Genomic DNA, 15,452 nt, shown 5'->3' with positions numbered 1-15,452 from the left:
GTCAGAATACCTTCCTTAAAATTAAAAATTAAAAATTAAAAACACTTCACAACGAAACCAACTATAACTAATTGCCTTTCATTTATTTTATACCGTTGCACGCAACGCTTCGGGTGCACAAAATTAGTTTAATTGATAGACTTTAATGATTTTTCATATATTTTTAGTTTTTTTTGGGATTACTTGCTCTGAGAAGCCGATCGCGCCATATATGTATATCCAAAGTTCGAAACATATATAAAAATAATCTATAACATACTGCAGCAGTAGAATCAATCGTATCGAATCGAATCGCCCCGGAAAAATAAAATGGATTTCTAGGTGTATTTATGTACTACTTAGGTTGCCTGCGGCGTTGCCTACACGATCTCGTATTTTTCCACGAACAGAATGGATTCGCTCGAGTACTTGACCGGCGATTCGCCGTCCACCTGCACCACATCCTGGGCAACGACGCCCGCGTACGGCGTTTTGGAAACGAAGGACACCTGCAAGGGAAAGAAGTCGCCCGGAATGGAGGCACTGCAGCTAAACTCCATGGAGCCGGACTTGTTGGCGGCGTCGATGATAGGGATGTGCCACTGCAGCACATGCTTACGTGAATCGTAGTTGTAGGTGCCATCGTACTCGGCCACTGAGGGCTGAACATTCATTCTGAAGAGTTGAAAGAGAATTGATTTATGCTCCCGGGGCTTTCAAAGACGTTCTACTCACGGCAAAGGTATGACAATGGCTACATCCTGCAGCTCCAGCTGTTGAGCCTCCAGTTCGTACTCGATATTCACATCACAGCCACCCTCGCCGTTGTCTGATGGCCAGCAGTTGACTGAAAAAGAGTGAGAAGCACAGACCTGTAAGTGAAAGAGAAGCAAGGTCCCCTCCAGGGGCACTTACTGGTCAATGGAATAGCCGACTCGTCCTGCGAAACGAACCGCCACTTGAGCACACCCACGTCGGTGTTGAGGGGAAACGGCTTGCCCAGGTTCTTCAGCCCAATGGTGGTGCGTGACTTGAACAACTCCTTGTCCACATTGGGGTGTGTCTGAAGCTGCAGTCCCTGTGTGTGGTTGGGGGACAGCTTCAGCAAGATGCGACCGTACGCCTCGTCCGCAATGCGCAGGGTCAGCAGGCCTGAATTCTCGAACTGCTGCACACCGCCATCGCGACCCAATCGCACCACCAATTTGTCCTCGATCTTCAGATGCACACTGCGTGAATAACGAGGTTTAGCACGTATGAACTTTAGTATAAAGCCACTGAAACCCACCTCTCCTTGTGAATATCCGCTGAGATTGCCGCCTTCGCTGCTGCACTTGCGCTGGCGGCAGCATTGGAGCTTCCAGCGGGCGCCGCCGGAGCCAGATTGGCAATCTTCTCACCCTCGCTCTTTAGCTGATCCACGAAGCTGTCCACGTCCTTTGACTTGCCGCCAAGCTTAAGGGCATTTCGCGAAGTAGGTTTACTGCTAAGGAAATTACCAAAAATAAGCGACAAACCAGAAGAAATTCATGGGGGTAATGACATACGCAGTAGCCTTGGATTTCGTGTCCACGTCGATGGAGGTGATCCCTATGGCGGCGCTGGAGCCACCGGAACTGCTGCTCACGCCGCTGCTGCCGAAGCTGTCGGCGCTAAAGCCCCCATTGCGTCCGCCCATGCCGCCCAAGGAGGGACCGCCCCGCTTGCTGGCTTCCATACGCTGGCGTTGCAGCTCCTTGGCCTTCTCACGCATCTTTTGACGCGCCTCGCGTTCCTGCGTCTGTCGAACCGCCTGGTAGACCTTCTCTTCGTGCGAGTCCATCTCCACAAAGGTCTTGATCTGGGCCAAATTGACGCTTTCCCTGTATCCTAATGCCACGATCTCGTCGAAGGCGAAGATTAGGTTAAAAGCATTCTCTACGATTTCCTTTTCATCAAGCGAGTGGCTATACTCGGGGATCTGCAGGATATTCAAGCGGATTAGATCTGATTTGGTGATTTTCAAAGGCATTAACCCACCACTTTCGAAAACAGGCGCAGCGTCTCCAGATCCTCCAGGATGTTGCTGGCCTTTGTTGTGATGAGCAGCATATACAGCTTCTCCATCGGCTGATAGACGTAGCGCACAGAGTCCGTCTCTACGTAGGTGTGCTGCTTGCCAGCAGTCATGAGCTTGGGGAAGGCAGCTAGCAGTCCCTCGATGCGTGCCTTCGTCATCTCGACGAACTGACGTGACAGAATCACTGTGCGTATACGTTATTTGTTATTTGAAAGTCTTTTTTTCACAGGATATATGGAGCACTCACCTTTGCCATTCTTCGTGCAGACTGCAGCAGCAATGAGTACCTGCGAATCGATTAAGTTTAATGATAATTCCGGAATATGCCGATTAGCTTCGAAATCGCCGACGTGTGCGTGTGTGCGTGAGTCGGTCGGAGGCTCTTACCATTTTGCGGCTGCGTTTGATATTCAAGTCCTGGGGAATACTTTTCAGATCGAATGCGGACTGCGCAGGATGGTCTGCTGCTACGGATCGGATTTGCGGGGCGCACGAAAAGTTGTTTTTTAATCAATCCGCGTAGCTGACGTGTTCGGTTCTACGACAAAATGTTTACGGTGGCTGTGTGTGAGTGCGGGACAGTGTGACCAAAGCCACTGTGCATATTCACCGCAAAGCAGAGTATCGGTAACGGGATACCCTGCACATTTTTTTTCTTAACTCTCCATAACTTTTTTTTTGTAGGTCCCAGCTAAGTTCCATTTTATTTACTTCATTCCTTTATCAGACATTTATTGTATATTTTATTTTTCAACAGGTAAAGAAAAACATCATTCAGCTTTCAAAGTATTTAAGTCAGATCTGAAACACTAAAGCATTCCCTGTTCCGACAACGAAGGGCTACTATTAATGTACCTACCAAACTCTACAAATTTCGTTGTTTTTCAACACCCAGAGTTACACCGGCTTATCGTGAGCAAGTTACACAACACTGACACTAAAATGTCCGTTTAACTTTAATAATAACAACATTGTGTTGAAAATTGTATAAACTATTATAATACATCAAAGAAAATATACAAGTGTATACATACACCTCTTACATTATTGAGTTAGTTAAGAAAATAATGAGAGATAGTTCAGTCCTTGCCTGATTGTCCTAGGGTCCTGCTAGCTCAGCTAGTCGTCGAGTGTAAGCGTTTCCACTCCATTGGCGATCGACGCCGCAACCCCCTCCGCCGAGTTACCCTTTTGCTTGGCGTACTCCACACTGAGAATGCGCATCACCTGGGCGGCTGTCATGTTGTCTCGCTTGTGCTTTTGAAAGTTGTCCTTGACGAACTTGGCAAATCCCTTCGCCTCGCCCGCAGGAGTGGATACAGTGTTTCCCTGTTTGTCCTTTTTGTTAAGAAATAGAGTGATTGGCCCACGGCAGATCCTGCAGCGCAGGTCCTCCACCTTGCGGGATCGAGAGTGGGCATGCGAACTGTAGAAACATAGAAGAAATCACAATAGGGGAATATTCACAATCGCCTCCTGGAAACTTACGCTTTATCACAGCTTAAGCATTTATATGTGTACTTAAACTCAATGCTGTAATTGTGGCAGACCTTGATTGGTGGCAGTTCGGGGAACTTGTCGTTGGCCCGCTGGGCCCACATCTTCCAAACGCGTCCGTGCCCACCCTCCCCATTAAACACCCATGCGGCGGCATGGCACAGTTCGTGGATCAAGGTGCAACGCAGGCGGTCTGCCGTGGTTAGTACTTTGACACTCAGCTCCACCACACTGCTGCGCTGGTTTAGTCTGCAAAAGAAAGTAAAACAGTAAACGGATCACTCTTTAATCCTTGCCGGCAGAAGTCAGCGACACTCACTTCCGCTTATTCATGCACCGTCCGGCTGTGTTGCGCAACAGTTTAGACCAAGTAATGGGCACATCCAGCTCGTTGTTAAACACCTGAGTATTGAACATCTTGTAGAGATGCTGTGCCAGCTGCTCTTTGTTCTTGGCGAAGTTCTCCCGGTAAAAGAAGGCCTCGTTATCCGCCAGATCCCGGCTCACTTGCCCCTCCAAAGATTTTAAGAAGCTGCACTTTCGTCCAGCCATGTTAGTCGGCAGTTCCTTCTGCTTTTTTGGTTTGCGGGCCGTGGATTTTGGTGGACCGGGGATTTTGAGCGGAGCAAGGGATTTTGGCGGGGCTGTTTGCGGAGTGAGCAGCTTGAGGATCGGGCTTTCATGTGGTGTTGTTGGTACTTGTTGCGGGATACCCAATTTCTTTTTAACCTCCTGCAATCGCTTGTGAACGGGAGTGCCCGGCAGGTAGTCGCCCTCCAGCTCATCAAGCATGTCCAATTCCAATGCTCTGTTCACTATCGCCCTAGCCTCGGTCTCGTCTTCGAATCCAGTGTTCGGTGTAAACAGCTTCCGGCGAGTGGTGGCTTGAGGGGCAGGCGTAGCAGGGAGTTTAGCCTTAGCGCTGGCGCGACAAGAGCGCAGAATGTCGTCCAAGCGGCGGTGGAACTTTGGTGCTAAAAGAAGTAACCGAATCCTTTGAGTATGGCATGAAATGAGTTAAAAATTAGTCGCTCTTACAAGGCGAATCTTCGTCGGGATTGCTGATCACCTCCACCTCGTCCTTGGTGAGATCTAAATAGGTAACCTCGCCGGCCCTTTGACTGCCTTTCTTTTTTGAATCGCCACTGATTTCGCTGCCACTACCGCTATCGCTGAAAGTGGCATCTGCGTCTTCGTCGTCTGAAGCATCTGTGGCGGAGTCAGAATCGATGAGTTTCCGCCAGCGATCCTCATCCACGTGGTTAGTGCGCATTCGTGTCACTGGCTTTTGAGGCCGAGGACGTCTCTCCGTTTGGACAGCTCGCACGGGTGGCAAGCGAGTGGAGTTCAAAGGAGTTTGGGTCGAGCGTAGAGCTCGCTTAACTGCGGAAAACAGTGAGTGTTACTTAAGATTTCGGTGGTGTTAGAACGTTTGCTTACATATGCTGAAATCTCCGAGGACACTCTCATCTGGTCTAGCAGTTAGAGGACGCGGCTTCTTCTTTTTCTCGGTGGTGGCCGCTGTTGCTGGAATGTTTCTGGCTTTTAGTGGAGCAGTCTTTCCGCCACTGCCACTAGAACGCTTCAGAGTACGGATTACATCTGGCGTTTGCCAGGACTTTCCATACAACTGATTTAGCAGCTTTTCGGCGTGGGTAAGAAACTGCTCATCCTCGGAAGCATCAGCCGTGGACAGCATCGAGTGTTGGTGTGCCGTCTTTGAAGTCTGCTGCTGCTCCTGGTGCACCTCTTCAGAGGACGGCAGGGACATGGTGGCCCTAGGCGACGGGTAATGCTGCTCTTCGTCCTCCGCCGAACTCGAATCGATAGTGGGAATACTGATCTTGATGTGGATCTTGGCTGAAATATTAATGCTGTTTACTTGGATGGATTTGCATCCATCTCCGTCGTCATCGCCCGATGTTGAGGAACCGGAGCTGGGTTTCTGTGGCGTGGGCTCGCCCTCGCTAGAAGTTTCTGGTATTTCAATGGATTCGTCTGAAATGGGTTGCTCCTCGTGCAACGTAGAGTTGTTGCTGACGGAGCTCTTAGAACACAGTGTGTTGAGTTCGGTGTCATTGTCCGCCAGCCGTTTACTGCTGTCCTGGGGCTCCAAGTCCTCTGATCCCATCGTATTTGCCTCGGTTTCGTTGTCCGCCAGCCGCTTGCTGCTATCCAGTTGAGTTATGTCCGCCGAGCAGATGGTGTCTATCTGCGTGTCGATGTCCGCCAGCCGCTTACTGTCTTCCATTGACTTAGTAGCCACCGGTTGAAAGTCATCGTCGGTTGGCGACATAGATTCGGTGTCAGCTTCAGCTAGCCGAGATTGCCGCCTAGAGGATGAAAGGGGCGATGGTGTCAGTGAGCCATTCCTTTCCATGTCACGCCGCTCAATAGACACATCGCGCAGGAAAGCCTCGATGCGCTGCACCTTTTCAGTTGTCAGTATAGGGTGTGTTATTGGCTCCTGATCGGGATCGGGTGCTCGGTCGCTCACAGCCATGCTGTCGGGGGGCAGAGGTTCCCCCTCGTCTTCACTGGAATCGGATATCGTGATGCAGGAGGCATCGTCGTCGTGCTCCTCCGTGGAAGAGGAAATGCAAATGGGTATCTCTGGCTTGGGCGGCAGCTGCTGCTCCTTGGTCTGTACTCTCAAACTACTGATGCCACCGGACAGGTTATCCAAGCCAGGTGCATCCTGGCTGCAACTCAACTGCAGGGCGTCCATGTAATCGGAACTATTGATATCTGAGTGCGATTCCTCGAGATTATCCCCGCGGGACGGACCACCCACATTTCCGCGCATTGAAATTGCTTCCTGTTGACAGTCTCCAAGAGAATTCCTTTTATTTGTATGTTCCTTCGGCTTTAAGGACACCTGCTGTCGTTTTTTGTGAGAGGATAGCGTCAAATTGGCGAATTTCTGATTGAAGGGTACTTTTACTTTGCTCGGGTCGACTGCATTGAAAAGCCTATACTTGTGATCCGCCATTTTGGAGACGTCGTTAGGAGATTAACGGCAATCTTAGGTATATTTGAGAATATGCTTTAAGTAAAATTGACAATTATTTTTTTTTGTATTTTGAGCGCGTCGATTTCAGGTTAAATCTATCGTTATCGAAGTACCGTGTGTTTTTCGATGAATTTTGTTACGGCTTTAGCTAGAAAGATTCATAGTTCGAAGTTCAAGGTTTTGAACTTCGCAATATGACAGAAAAACAGTTATAGAAATATATCATTGTCCAAAAATAAATACTGTTTTGGTGGTGCTTGTACTGAGAAATCGTACATGTACCTAAATATGTATGTCATCGAGGAAAACTATTCTTAAAATCCAAATTTTTCGTTCACGTTCTTATAGAATCAACTCACAAACATTTTAATGTATGCTACTGACCTGTAATCCGGTTAAAATTGCCACAGTTATAAGCTATGGGAGTTATCTATCTCTAACACATTATAATTGACTGCTCCCCTAAAAAAATGCAATTTGCCTCTTAGCCAATCCCTGAAATGCCATAGCAAACTACACCAACGAAAATATTTTTAAAATTGTACCTTAATAAGCTTGCATTTTCCATTAATTTAAATTTTAAATGATTGTAAATGGGACCGCCATTGCTGCAAACCACGTTATAGTAATTAGTTATTAGGTAGTTATTATTTTTAGTTAGTTAGTTTAGTTATTATCTTAAGAGTCGATAAGACACATTAGAAGCCAAAGTAAAAAAAAAGCTAGAAAATGGCTAAACGTTCAGTGCTTGTGATGTGAAGCATCACTAAAGAAGAATATAAACAAATAGGACAACGCATTTTTTAGCCGGCGCTTAAGAAGTTAATTTACAGCCAGCTTAGGTCATGAATAGTGTTTCCTCGGCCCGCGAGTGCCTCTCCCACGCGATGAACAACCGCTTTCTGCCCAATTTGGAATACCTACTGCAAGGATCCATTCTGGACTCCGCTGTGGAGCACTTAATGCACAGGTGTGTGCCCAAATACTCATTTAGACCCATTTAAGCCTATTTAATCGCCAACACGCAGACTTAAGGGTCTCTGTGACAACGTGGACACTTCACCGGAGCCTTTCCACGACTTGGAGGTGTGTATGAGCCTTAGGCAGCCCAACGCCAATGCCAATCAGCCGCTACTGCTTCGCGTGCGCCGCGCCCTTGGACGCGATGCTCCCTTCCAGATGCGTTACCTGGGCAATCCAGAGGTGGACCAACGCAGACCTACGCTGGTGCGCAGCTGCATGGACTGCGCTTGTACAAACGGAATTCTTGAGTTCCTCACGGAGATGGGCTTCCGACTTGAGTTCGAGTACATAGCTAAGGGTAAATATTGCTACCTCTGTTACTGTTACGCATAATGCAGCTATTCTTTTAGGATACATGTTCCGAAAGGGTCGCATGAAGATCACCGTCTCTAAGCTCATTAAAATCGTGCCTGGTAAGCAGCAGGATATGGCCAACGAGCCGATTTCGCAAAGCTACATCGTGGAGCTATCCGTGGTGGCGCCCACGGGGCAGGAGAACGTCGGTGAGGAGATGCGAGTATTCGCCGAACAACTGAAGCCTCTGGTGCAGCTCGAGAAGATCGACTACAAGCGGCTAGGCGGCATGCCGTAGTGCAAAAAAATGTACTTGTTTCTTAACTTATTTAATTGCTTAGACTATAAGATAGGAAAATAAACAGACAAAAGCAATCGGTAAGGAATGATTAAATATTTATCCTTGGATACCACAGAAGTATTTAATTTCTTACAAATTAAACCATAGAAAAATATACATAAATCAAGTGGGCCTGCTAGAACTTGAGAATAATAGCAGCTTTGTTAGTCCTTAAAGGCATCGTTGAGGGCCACCAGATTGCGATCGCTCACATGACCCTGAAGATCGCTGCGTCCCATTAGCGAGATGACCATCTTGACGGTGCTCCAAATGGACTCGGACATCTGGTTTTGGCCACTATTGGTGGCGGCCATCGCCGCGTTCGGCAGCTCCCTAGCGGCGTTTGTGTGCGCCTGCATGGTAAGCGCCGTCAGCAAATGCTCCACCGCCTCCTTGTAGGCCTTAAGGTTCATGCAGCAGACACCCACGTTGTAGCGTACTCGGATAAAGCCTGGCTGCAGCTGGAGCGCCTGCTGATAAGCCTCGACCGCCTCCACAGAGCGCGACCCGTTGGCCAGGCTGGCGCCCAAACGATTCCAGGTCTTAGCGTTCTGGGGATCGACCTGCAGCGCCGACTGATAACAGTCGACCGCCTTGTCAAACTCCCCAGAAAGGTTGTACAGCACGCCGAGGGCTTCTTGGACGTCGGCATCCACCTCAGACGGGTGCTGGCGCACAGCCTCCAAGTAGATCTGCTGAAGGTCGCGCAGTTTGCTCGGACCAATCAGCGAAGAGGCAAGCGAATTTCCCTCGATCTGCAACTCTGGATGGGCGGCGACTAGGTGCTGGTACTTGGGGTGGACCGCCAGCCAACTGCACAGCATTCGCACAGCGTTGTTCTGTAGGCCCTCGTTGGTGTAGCAAACCGCTAGGGCCATCAGAACTTGCTGGTTCTCCGGCTGGAGGTCATATGCCCGCTTTAGCGCTGCTATGGCCTGCGGGTCCATTTCGTTCTCCGCCTGCGAGGTGCCCAGCAGCTGCCAGACCTCGGCGCGCTCTGGCTGCTTCTTAGCCGCTACCTCGAAGCAGAGGACGGCGCTAGGAATGTCGCCCTTTGCCAGGTACTCCTTGCCCTTCTCAAAAGCGTTTTCCAATTCAGACATGGGGTTTTCCTCGGCAAACTCATACTCCTTGTAGGCATCCATGTTATCGTTGTATTCCGACAGCCACGGGTGTTCATTTTCGTCGGCCAGCTTCTGCCACTCGTCCTGTAGGCGCTGCCAGAACTTCTCGTTGAAGTTGGAGGTGGCTTGCTCCTTCTGCTCAGCGTTGCGCTGGTAGTCGCTGATCCAGTCCTCCAGTGACTCGCCTTGTGGCGCCCGGGGTAAGTTGTCCGTAATTATGGTCTCCATGCCCGAGTCGAAGAAGGGATCCTGCTGCTGTCCGGCCGTTATGGCCATAAGAGGCTGCCGCTGCAGTGGACGGAAGTTCTGGCTGCTGATCAGCGGCTCGTCGAAGAACTCCTGGGCGTGCTGCAGGTCCTGTTGTTGAGGCTGCATGTGGATCATCTTGTTGGGCAGAGGGGGCGCCAGGCCACGGGCAAAGTCCTGACCCCACTGCTCCGCCTGCTGAATCTGCATTAGTTCCTGTTGCTGCTGGGCATTTCCATGGATGTTGATGTCCCGCATCTCCTGGAGCAGCGTGTCCATCTGAAAGGACTGTGGCGGGGCGGCCACCTGTCCAAGGAACTCGCTGATTAACTGGTCCTCGGGGCGAGCGCTTCGCTCGAACTGGCGCTGCACAAAGCCCTCGTCCTTGTAGGCTGCATCGCGAGTAAACTGGCCGCCCAGCTGCATCAGCGGATTCACGCCGCCGCAGTCGCCTTCGACTAACGGGCGAAACGACATGGTGCTTGAATTGAAGGATGCTACGTAACTGGCGTAACTGGGCGATAACAGGCCAAGTAAGGTCCACAACAAAGGTTCAAATGTCCACAAAGATTACTAGGGCAAGCCAAAAAAAATATTGGGGGTACTCACCGTCAGTTGAAAATCTTATTATTTACATATCACGTATTTTACTTATTATCTTATGAATTTTTTTATACATTAACTTTATAGTTTAATTTCTTATACTTTTCACTCAAGTCAACTCCCTTCTTTTGTTTTGAGTTTTATATTTTAATTAAATTTAACAGATATTCCCTATTATAAATCGCTATCGCTATGAATCGATAACAGGTGCAAATTGTAATGAGCTACCCGCAATCGATATCAGAAAATCCGCGCATTTAGAAAATCCTGTGAAACCTGGATCTTTTTCTGCACCATGGACTATGATTTGTTCCAGTCGGATGACGACGAGGAGATCCTGACCGCCTTCGCCCAGGCCACCCAGAAGTTGCAGCAGGAAACGCTCCACGGACAAATAAATTTGGACGATGCAGAAGTAGAAGACTTTGACGATGAACTAAACTTTCTGCCGGAGTTCTGCTGCAGCGGCCGGGACACAGTAAAGAGTCAGTTTCCGGAGGGTGGTTTTCTGCGGAACGGTTACTCCCGGTTGAATCCGCCTCGCTGTGATCTGGATAACCTATGCTTCGACTTCGCCCAGGGTCAACTGTCGGTTGCCGCAGTCAGGAACTATCTTTACGGCGAGGCCTGGTAACTAACCATCTGCTATCCCAACTGCAAGTTCTAACTCTGCCAGAATTCCTAGTAAGAATGTGCAAAAGCTTTTTTCCGCCGTGGCGGGGCAGCAGCAACTGCAGACCACAACCTCTTCCCTGAACTCCGGATGGTTTGGAGTGCGCCGAAAAGTCACCCACTTCTACCATCTGCTGCTTCAACTGCGAGAAAACAACCTTCTGCTTGGGGCACCCCAGTTTCTGGAGGATCTGCGTTATTTGCTTAGCAATCAGCTGGATACGGATGCCTGGAAAATTTTGTACTTTGCGGAGCACAACAAGGGAAACGAATGCCAAGCGCCGGCCTATCACCTGTATCACGGCATCCTGGAGTGGCGCATCCTGGATCTCCACCTGTTGTATTCCTCTGGGGAGAATCAGGGCATTCTAGGGCACGTGGAGCAAACACTGGAAGATCTAATAGTGTGCGCCGGTCATAATTTCCGCAGCAAACATCGCCCAGAGCTGATCCATTCCTCCCCGTTTATTTGTCGCTGCACCAAGGAGCTGTGGCTTCTGCTGAAGCATCTTGTCCCCCAATGGCTGAGTGAGATGGATCTGGACTTTTGGACGCTCTTTCACATGGCCATGCAGAGGCACAGGGCAAACCACTTTAATGGTAAGAGGCGAAAACATTATTTTATGGTTCCCCCCCTTACACTGTCTTCTCCAGGTGAGATCAATGCAGTTTCCTTGACATACCATGAGTTTTACGCCTGGCTACGACTTGGAGTGGCACGTTTGGAAGAGTACAGCAGCGAGGGTCAGTACCTACCGGAGCAAACGAAAATCTTGCCGCCTGGCAGCTTCCAAACCGCCAGTCTACTAAAACAATTTTTGGCCAGTCAGCCGGACGAGCAGCAGCGTCGTGTTTATCTTTCACTGATCTCGCCCCTACAACTGCAATTTGGTCAGCCGGACATGGATGTGCTGTGCCAACTATGGGAGTACCTGCATCGCTTACTGAACTGCAACTTCAGTGCAGGAACCGAATTGGATCAGCTTCCCCTCACCTGTCCCAGTGGCGCTGCTTATGTGGAGCGCTACAGCAAGTTGCTGGACAAGTCTCATCTGGAAGATCTGAATCTGAGCAGTTTCACCATGTACGCCTGGATGCTGGGTAGGACCTTAAAGACGCTGCCAATGCAGGGCCGGAGCAACCAGCGCCAGAAAATGCTGGGTCGCATCTTCAGCAAATTCAGTGCCGCGAAGCTCTTGGCTCTCAATGAACCCGGTATCCACCATGTGATTGAGCTCTTCCTGTGCCTGCTGCTTAGCCAGGAGGATCTCGGCGAGCTGGCGCCCAAGCTGCGCGATATGCTGCTTTGTTTGGCTCTGGATAAGCTGCCACCGGTGCGAAGGACTCTCGTGGCCAAGGGACACATGGCTCTGCTTCTCCTTCATGCGCATCATCGCCTTCCTATGGAGGACTATGTGGGAAAGCTGCTTAACCAGTTGGCCACCATTCGAAATGACACGGAGGTGGGCGCCATATATGTGAGCAGCCTGCAGACCGTCTTTGATCTGGCAGATGACTTTAACCGCGGCGAGCAGCAACTTTTGGGACCCTGGTTAACGCACTACGTGGAAAAGAGTGGCCAGGCTTCGCAGGACCGCGTATGGCAGGCCATTCATTCCCTGGTCCTGCGCCTTGGCGATCCAAAAGCAGTGGCAGGCAATGCCAGTGGTATGAAGGAGGCGCTCCAGCAGCACATTCTGCCACTGCTGAGGACGCAGTACGTCAGTGGGCATAGCTCATGGTTGCCCATGTTGGCGGCCAAGTTTGTTTCCCTGGCCGAGGATCAGGATAAACTGCTGCTGGGCTTTCTTCAGGGTCCGGAACCTATTAATATGGCCGCTTCGGCGCAGTTGATGCTCCATGTGCTTAAAGACGGCTGCCGGCCTGCAAGCTCCACGATCCTGCAGGTCTGGGTGAAGTCCTTGGTTCTCCTTAACGCGCAAAATGAGTCCGTCCTGGCCCTAACGCCCCATGTTACAAATCTGGAGGAGTTCCGGCAGCTAGCTATTGATCCGGCATCTTTAGAGAGCGGCCGCGAGCCTCTCTGTGCCTTTTTTGGAGCCCTCGGAAGGCGCGCACAGCAGGAGGAGGCTGCGGCGCACGTGCGGATGCAGTTGAGCCACAAACTGCACGCCTATGTAAATCATTTCGAGCTCTGGCTGCCACCGGATCGCCAGCGGTCGGAGCTGGGATCCCGCTTCTACAGTTTCCTAGCTATAGTCATCTACAACTGCCCAACGCTCGCGTACGTCCGCTCTAAGCCCAGCTGTTTTTTCCACCTGGCTATGGTGCGGTTCCTGCTTACCACGCAGCTGCAAGCCGGTGTGCAGCCTGAGGGCCGTCTGCCGCAAATGGTGCACAAAATCTTCCCAGTACTGCTGCAGGGGATTGGTCGGCTACCCTACCGCACAGACACCTACGTGGCCAAGACCCTGGAGCAGCTGGTACAGCATTGGACGCCACACTTTGGATTTTCGCCGAACGCAAAGCTGGTGGCTCGACCTTACGCTACGCTTCTCCAGGCAGATGCAGATGGAGTGCTGGCGCAGTTCGTGCTTCAGCTCCTGGTGAACCAATTCTTGGTAGTGCAGAGGCGGAAGGCTGGCCAGCATGTGCCTCTGGTAATCACCATCTTGCAGCAGCTGATCGAGGGCACGACCGCAGAGCAGGATCAGCAGCTGATGACCATTCTCCGCGGCGTGCACATCCCTCTGCTGGAACACGTGATGTTCGTGGACGAACTAGACCTCAGTCGCGGTCAGGTGTTTGGACTCTATCGAGCGCTGGTATCCCACGAGACGTATAAGTGCTCTCAATCTGTTAGGGAAATGTGCTCCAATGACTTGCGATCCCTGGCCGAGAAGCACCTTGCCCACTGCACCTACTTTTACTTCCAGATGCTGATTAAGCTGGCGGAACTTGCACCGAATCTGGTGGCTCCACTCCTGCCTTTCGTCCAGAAGCAAGCAAAGCAGGTAGAGCTTAAACGCGGCGCTGGCGAGGATGTGGGCATTCGCAAGTGTCTACAGCGACTACAAAAGGTTTTAAGCTAGGTTTAGATTGACTGTGCATTTGATTATTTGGATGTAACTCAATAACAATATAGTTTTTAGCTTTTAATAGTAGTCATCACCAAGTAAATTATACGGTTTTACAAAGATTTCATATAAAAATGTTTTTTTGTCGGAGGTCTCAAATATTCGGCCCTCCCGCGATTTTTACTTTAGGGGTCTGTTGTAAAATGCATGGTCTTTAACAGTGTTACTATTGCTGAGTTTACGGATTCACTTTAAGGCTTCACAATAAATAGACTAAGATTGCTTCTCTTTCTGGCAGTTCGGTTAACATCCCTAGACCACGTTCTTGGCGTCCCGCGGGATACGGTTGGTAAGCAGTGGGGCAGGCATGAAGCCCGAGTCGCCCAGGTACTTGATGGACACGTTGCCCGACGGACTGATAGTCAGCCACGTTATGGAAGCGTGGTTGATGTTGATGCGCAGCCATCCCTCGGCGGGAAATTGGAGGGCCCGGCAGACAAAGTACCGGATCACGTTGCCGTGGCCCACGATCAGAGTATAGCTCTCCTTTTCCTGGTCGGGATAGGCGCGGTGGAAGTATCGTCGGAAAGCGGCCTCAATGCGCGATCCATCGCGGAGGAACTGCTGCAGGGGAACGGAAAGCGGAATAAATCAAGGCTCTCAAGCACTGACATGTTAGACTTACAGATGCCTCCGGCTTCCAGTGGCCAACAGGTGGCTGGGGCGGGATAGGGGCTCCCTCCCGAATGAAGCCGCAGTTCACCACCTTCTCCTTATCATAGTCAATTTCCTTGAGTATAATATCCGAGGTCTCCTGAGCACGCACCATCGTGGAGGCCACTACCTTGTCCCACTTAATGCCTAACTCGCAGAGTCGTTTGCCAGTGAACTCCGCCTGTTTGCGTCCTCGCTCTGTGAGATGGTGTGTCTCGTCTGAATCACCTGCGTCTAGGTACTCGCCATGTCGCACCAGGATTATGTGCCGCGGCTTTTTGGCTTTGGACTTCTCCAGGTCCGCGTTATAGCGATTTTCCTCCTCCGGTTGGCTGTTTCGGAGAGGACGGACCAAAGCCTTTGGGTCCCGGCAATCCCAGTTGCTGTCCCAAAGGGCCCACGGATCCACCGGCTTGTCGCTGTGCGTCCACGAGTTCTGCACCGCCGTCTGCGGGTCACGCAACCGCTGCAAATAAAATGCTGCCAGTCCGGCTCCTGTACCGCACACGAAGCTGGTCAACTTTCGCATGTTGTATCTGATCTTTCCTAGTTTTATATTATTTTATCTCTTTTTTTTCGATTTTTCCGCTGAATATGTAGTGTGGTATTTAAATACTGTACTTTTTATGGTGTTTTATATGCAAATCTTCTTAAGCAACAGTATTAAGACTTTATAGGACACGGACTTAAAAATTTTGCGATTCTTTACGGTTTTCTTTCAGCCAGAAAGAAAATCTACTATCTTCGAATTTTTTAAAAACCCTTAGAACCACATACATTCTTTATTACTATAAAAATATTTCTTTTTGAATTTAAATTATTTAAATACCAACAAACTATAAATAAATAC

General features: G+C 50.0%; 6 protein-coding genes across 10 annotated transcripts; 2 read left to right on the top strand and 4 right to left on the bottom strand.

Moving 5' to 3' along the window:
• Window positions 1–62: 62 nt before the first annotated feature.
• LOC108097311 (coatomer subunit delta) lies at window positions 63–2,628 on the bottom strand. Of its 2 annotated transcripts, none has more exons than XM_017199528.1 (8): window positions 2,426–2,628; window positions 2,286–2,325; window positions 1,999–2,222; window positions 1,527–1,939; window positions 1,268–1,465; window positions 895–1,208; window positions 715–826; window positions 63–654 (listed from the first exon to the last, which is right to left on the bottom strand). In XM_017199528.1, the coding sequence occupies exons 1-8, from the start codon at window positions 2,426–2,428 to the stop codon at window positions 360–362; spliced, it is 1,599 nt and encodes a 532-aa protein (XP_017055017.1). In that variant the 5' UTR covers window positions 2,429–2,628; the 3' UTR covers window positions 63–359. The 2 variants fall into 2 exon arrangements, with proteins under 2 accessions (XP_017055017.1, XP_017055018.1); XM_017199529.1 differs by having other exon boundaries at window positions 1,268–1,462.
• Window positions 2,629–2,970: 342 nt separating this feature from the next.
• On the bottom strand, window positions 2,971–6,645 carry LOC108097331. Of its 3 annotated transcripts, none has more exons than XM_017199561.2 (6): window positions 6,480–6,645; window positions 4,976–6,416; window positions 4,574–4,918; window positions 3,855–4,509; window positions 3,527–3,784; window positions 2,971–3,464 (listed from the first exon to the last, which is right to left on the bottom strand). In XM_017199561.2, exons 1-6 carry the CDS (start codon window positions 6,525–6,527, stop codon window positions 3,158–3,160), a joined length of 3,054 nt encoding a protein of 1,017 aa, XP_017055050.1. In that variant the 5' UTR covers window positions 6,528–6,645; the 3' UTR covers window positions 2,971–3,157. The 3 variants fall into 3 exon arrangements, with proteins under 3 accessions (XP_017055050.1, XP_017055051.1, XP_017055049.1); XM_017199562.2 differs by having other exon boundaries at window positions 4,976–6,413; XM_017199560.2 differs by having other exon boundaries at window positions 4,976–6,645.
• Window positions 6,646–7,310: 665 nt separating this feature from the next.
• On the top strand, window positions 7,311–8,251 carry LOC108097337 (mediator of RNA polymerase II transcription subunit 18). The gene is made up of 3 exons (XM_017199571.2): window positions 7,311–7,518; window positions 7,577–7,869; window positions 7,922–8,251. Exons 1-3 carry the CDS (start codon window positions 7,394–7,396, stop codon window positions 8,161–8,163), a joined length of 660 nt encoding a protein of 219 aa, XP_017055060.1. The 5' UTR covers window positions 7,311–7,393; the 3' UTR covers window positions 8,164–8,251.
• On the bottom strand, window positions 8,245–10,157 carry LOC108097336 (peroxisomal targeting signal 1 receptor). The gene has a single exon (XM_017199570.1). The coding sequence runs from the start codon at window positions 10,050–10,052 to the stop codon at window positions 8,370–8,372; it is 1,683 nt and encodes a 560-aa protein (XP_017055059.1). The 5' UTR covers window positions 10,053–10,157; the 3' UTR covers window positions 8,245–8,369.
• A 255-nt stretch (window positions 10,158–10,412) lies between these two features.
• On the top strand, window positions 10,413–13,903 carry LOC108097128 (protein MMS22-like). The gene is made up of 3 exons (XM_017199224.2): window positions 10,413–10,808; window positions 10,864–11,450; window positions 11,505–13,903. Exons 1-3 carry the CDS (start codon window positions 10,474–10,476, stop codon window positions 13,901–13,903), a joined length of 3,321 nt encoding a protein of 1,106 aa, XP_017054713.1. The 5' UTR covers window positions 10,413–10,473.
• A 50-nt stretch (window positions 13,904–13,953) lies between these two features.
• Window positions 13,954–15,249, bottom strand: LOC108097132 (serine/threonine-protein phosphatase Pgam5, mitochondrial). Of its 2 annotated transcripts, none has more exons than XM_017199228.2 (2): window positions 14,574–15,249; window positions 13,954–14,509 (listed from the first exon to the last, which is right to left on the bottom strand). In XM_017199228.2, the coding sequence occupies exons 1-2, from the start codon at window positions 15,129–15,131 to the stop codon at window positions 14,201–14,203; spliced, it is 867 nt and encodes a 288-aa protein (XP_017054717.1). In that variant the 5' UTR covers window positions 15,132–15,249; the 3' UTR covers window positions 13,954–14,200. The 2 variants fall into 2 exon arrangements, with proteins under 2 accessions (XP_017054717.1, XP_017054716.1); XM_017199227.2 differs by having other exon boundaries at window positions 13,954–14,512; window positions 14,574–15,245.
• Window positions 15,250–15,452: the final 203 nt, after the last annotated feature.

The sequence above is a fragment of the Drosophila ficusphila genome, unplaced genomic scaffold (assembly GCF_018152265.1).
Source record: "Drosophila ficusphila isolate 14025-0441.05 unplaced genomic scaffold, ASM1815226v1 contig_198, whole genome shotgun sequence".
In the NCBI taxonomy this organism is placed as follows: Eukaryota; Metazoa; Arthropoda; class Insecta; order Diptera; family Drosophilidae; genus Drosophila; species Drosophila ficusphila.
Note: the sequence above shows the minus strand (reverse complement) of the source record. Positions and strands in the feature narration are given on the sequence as shown.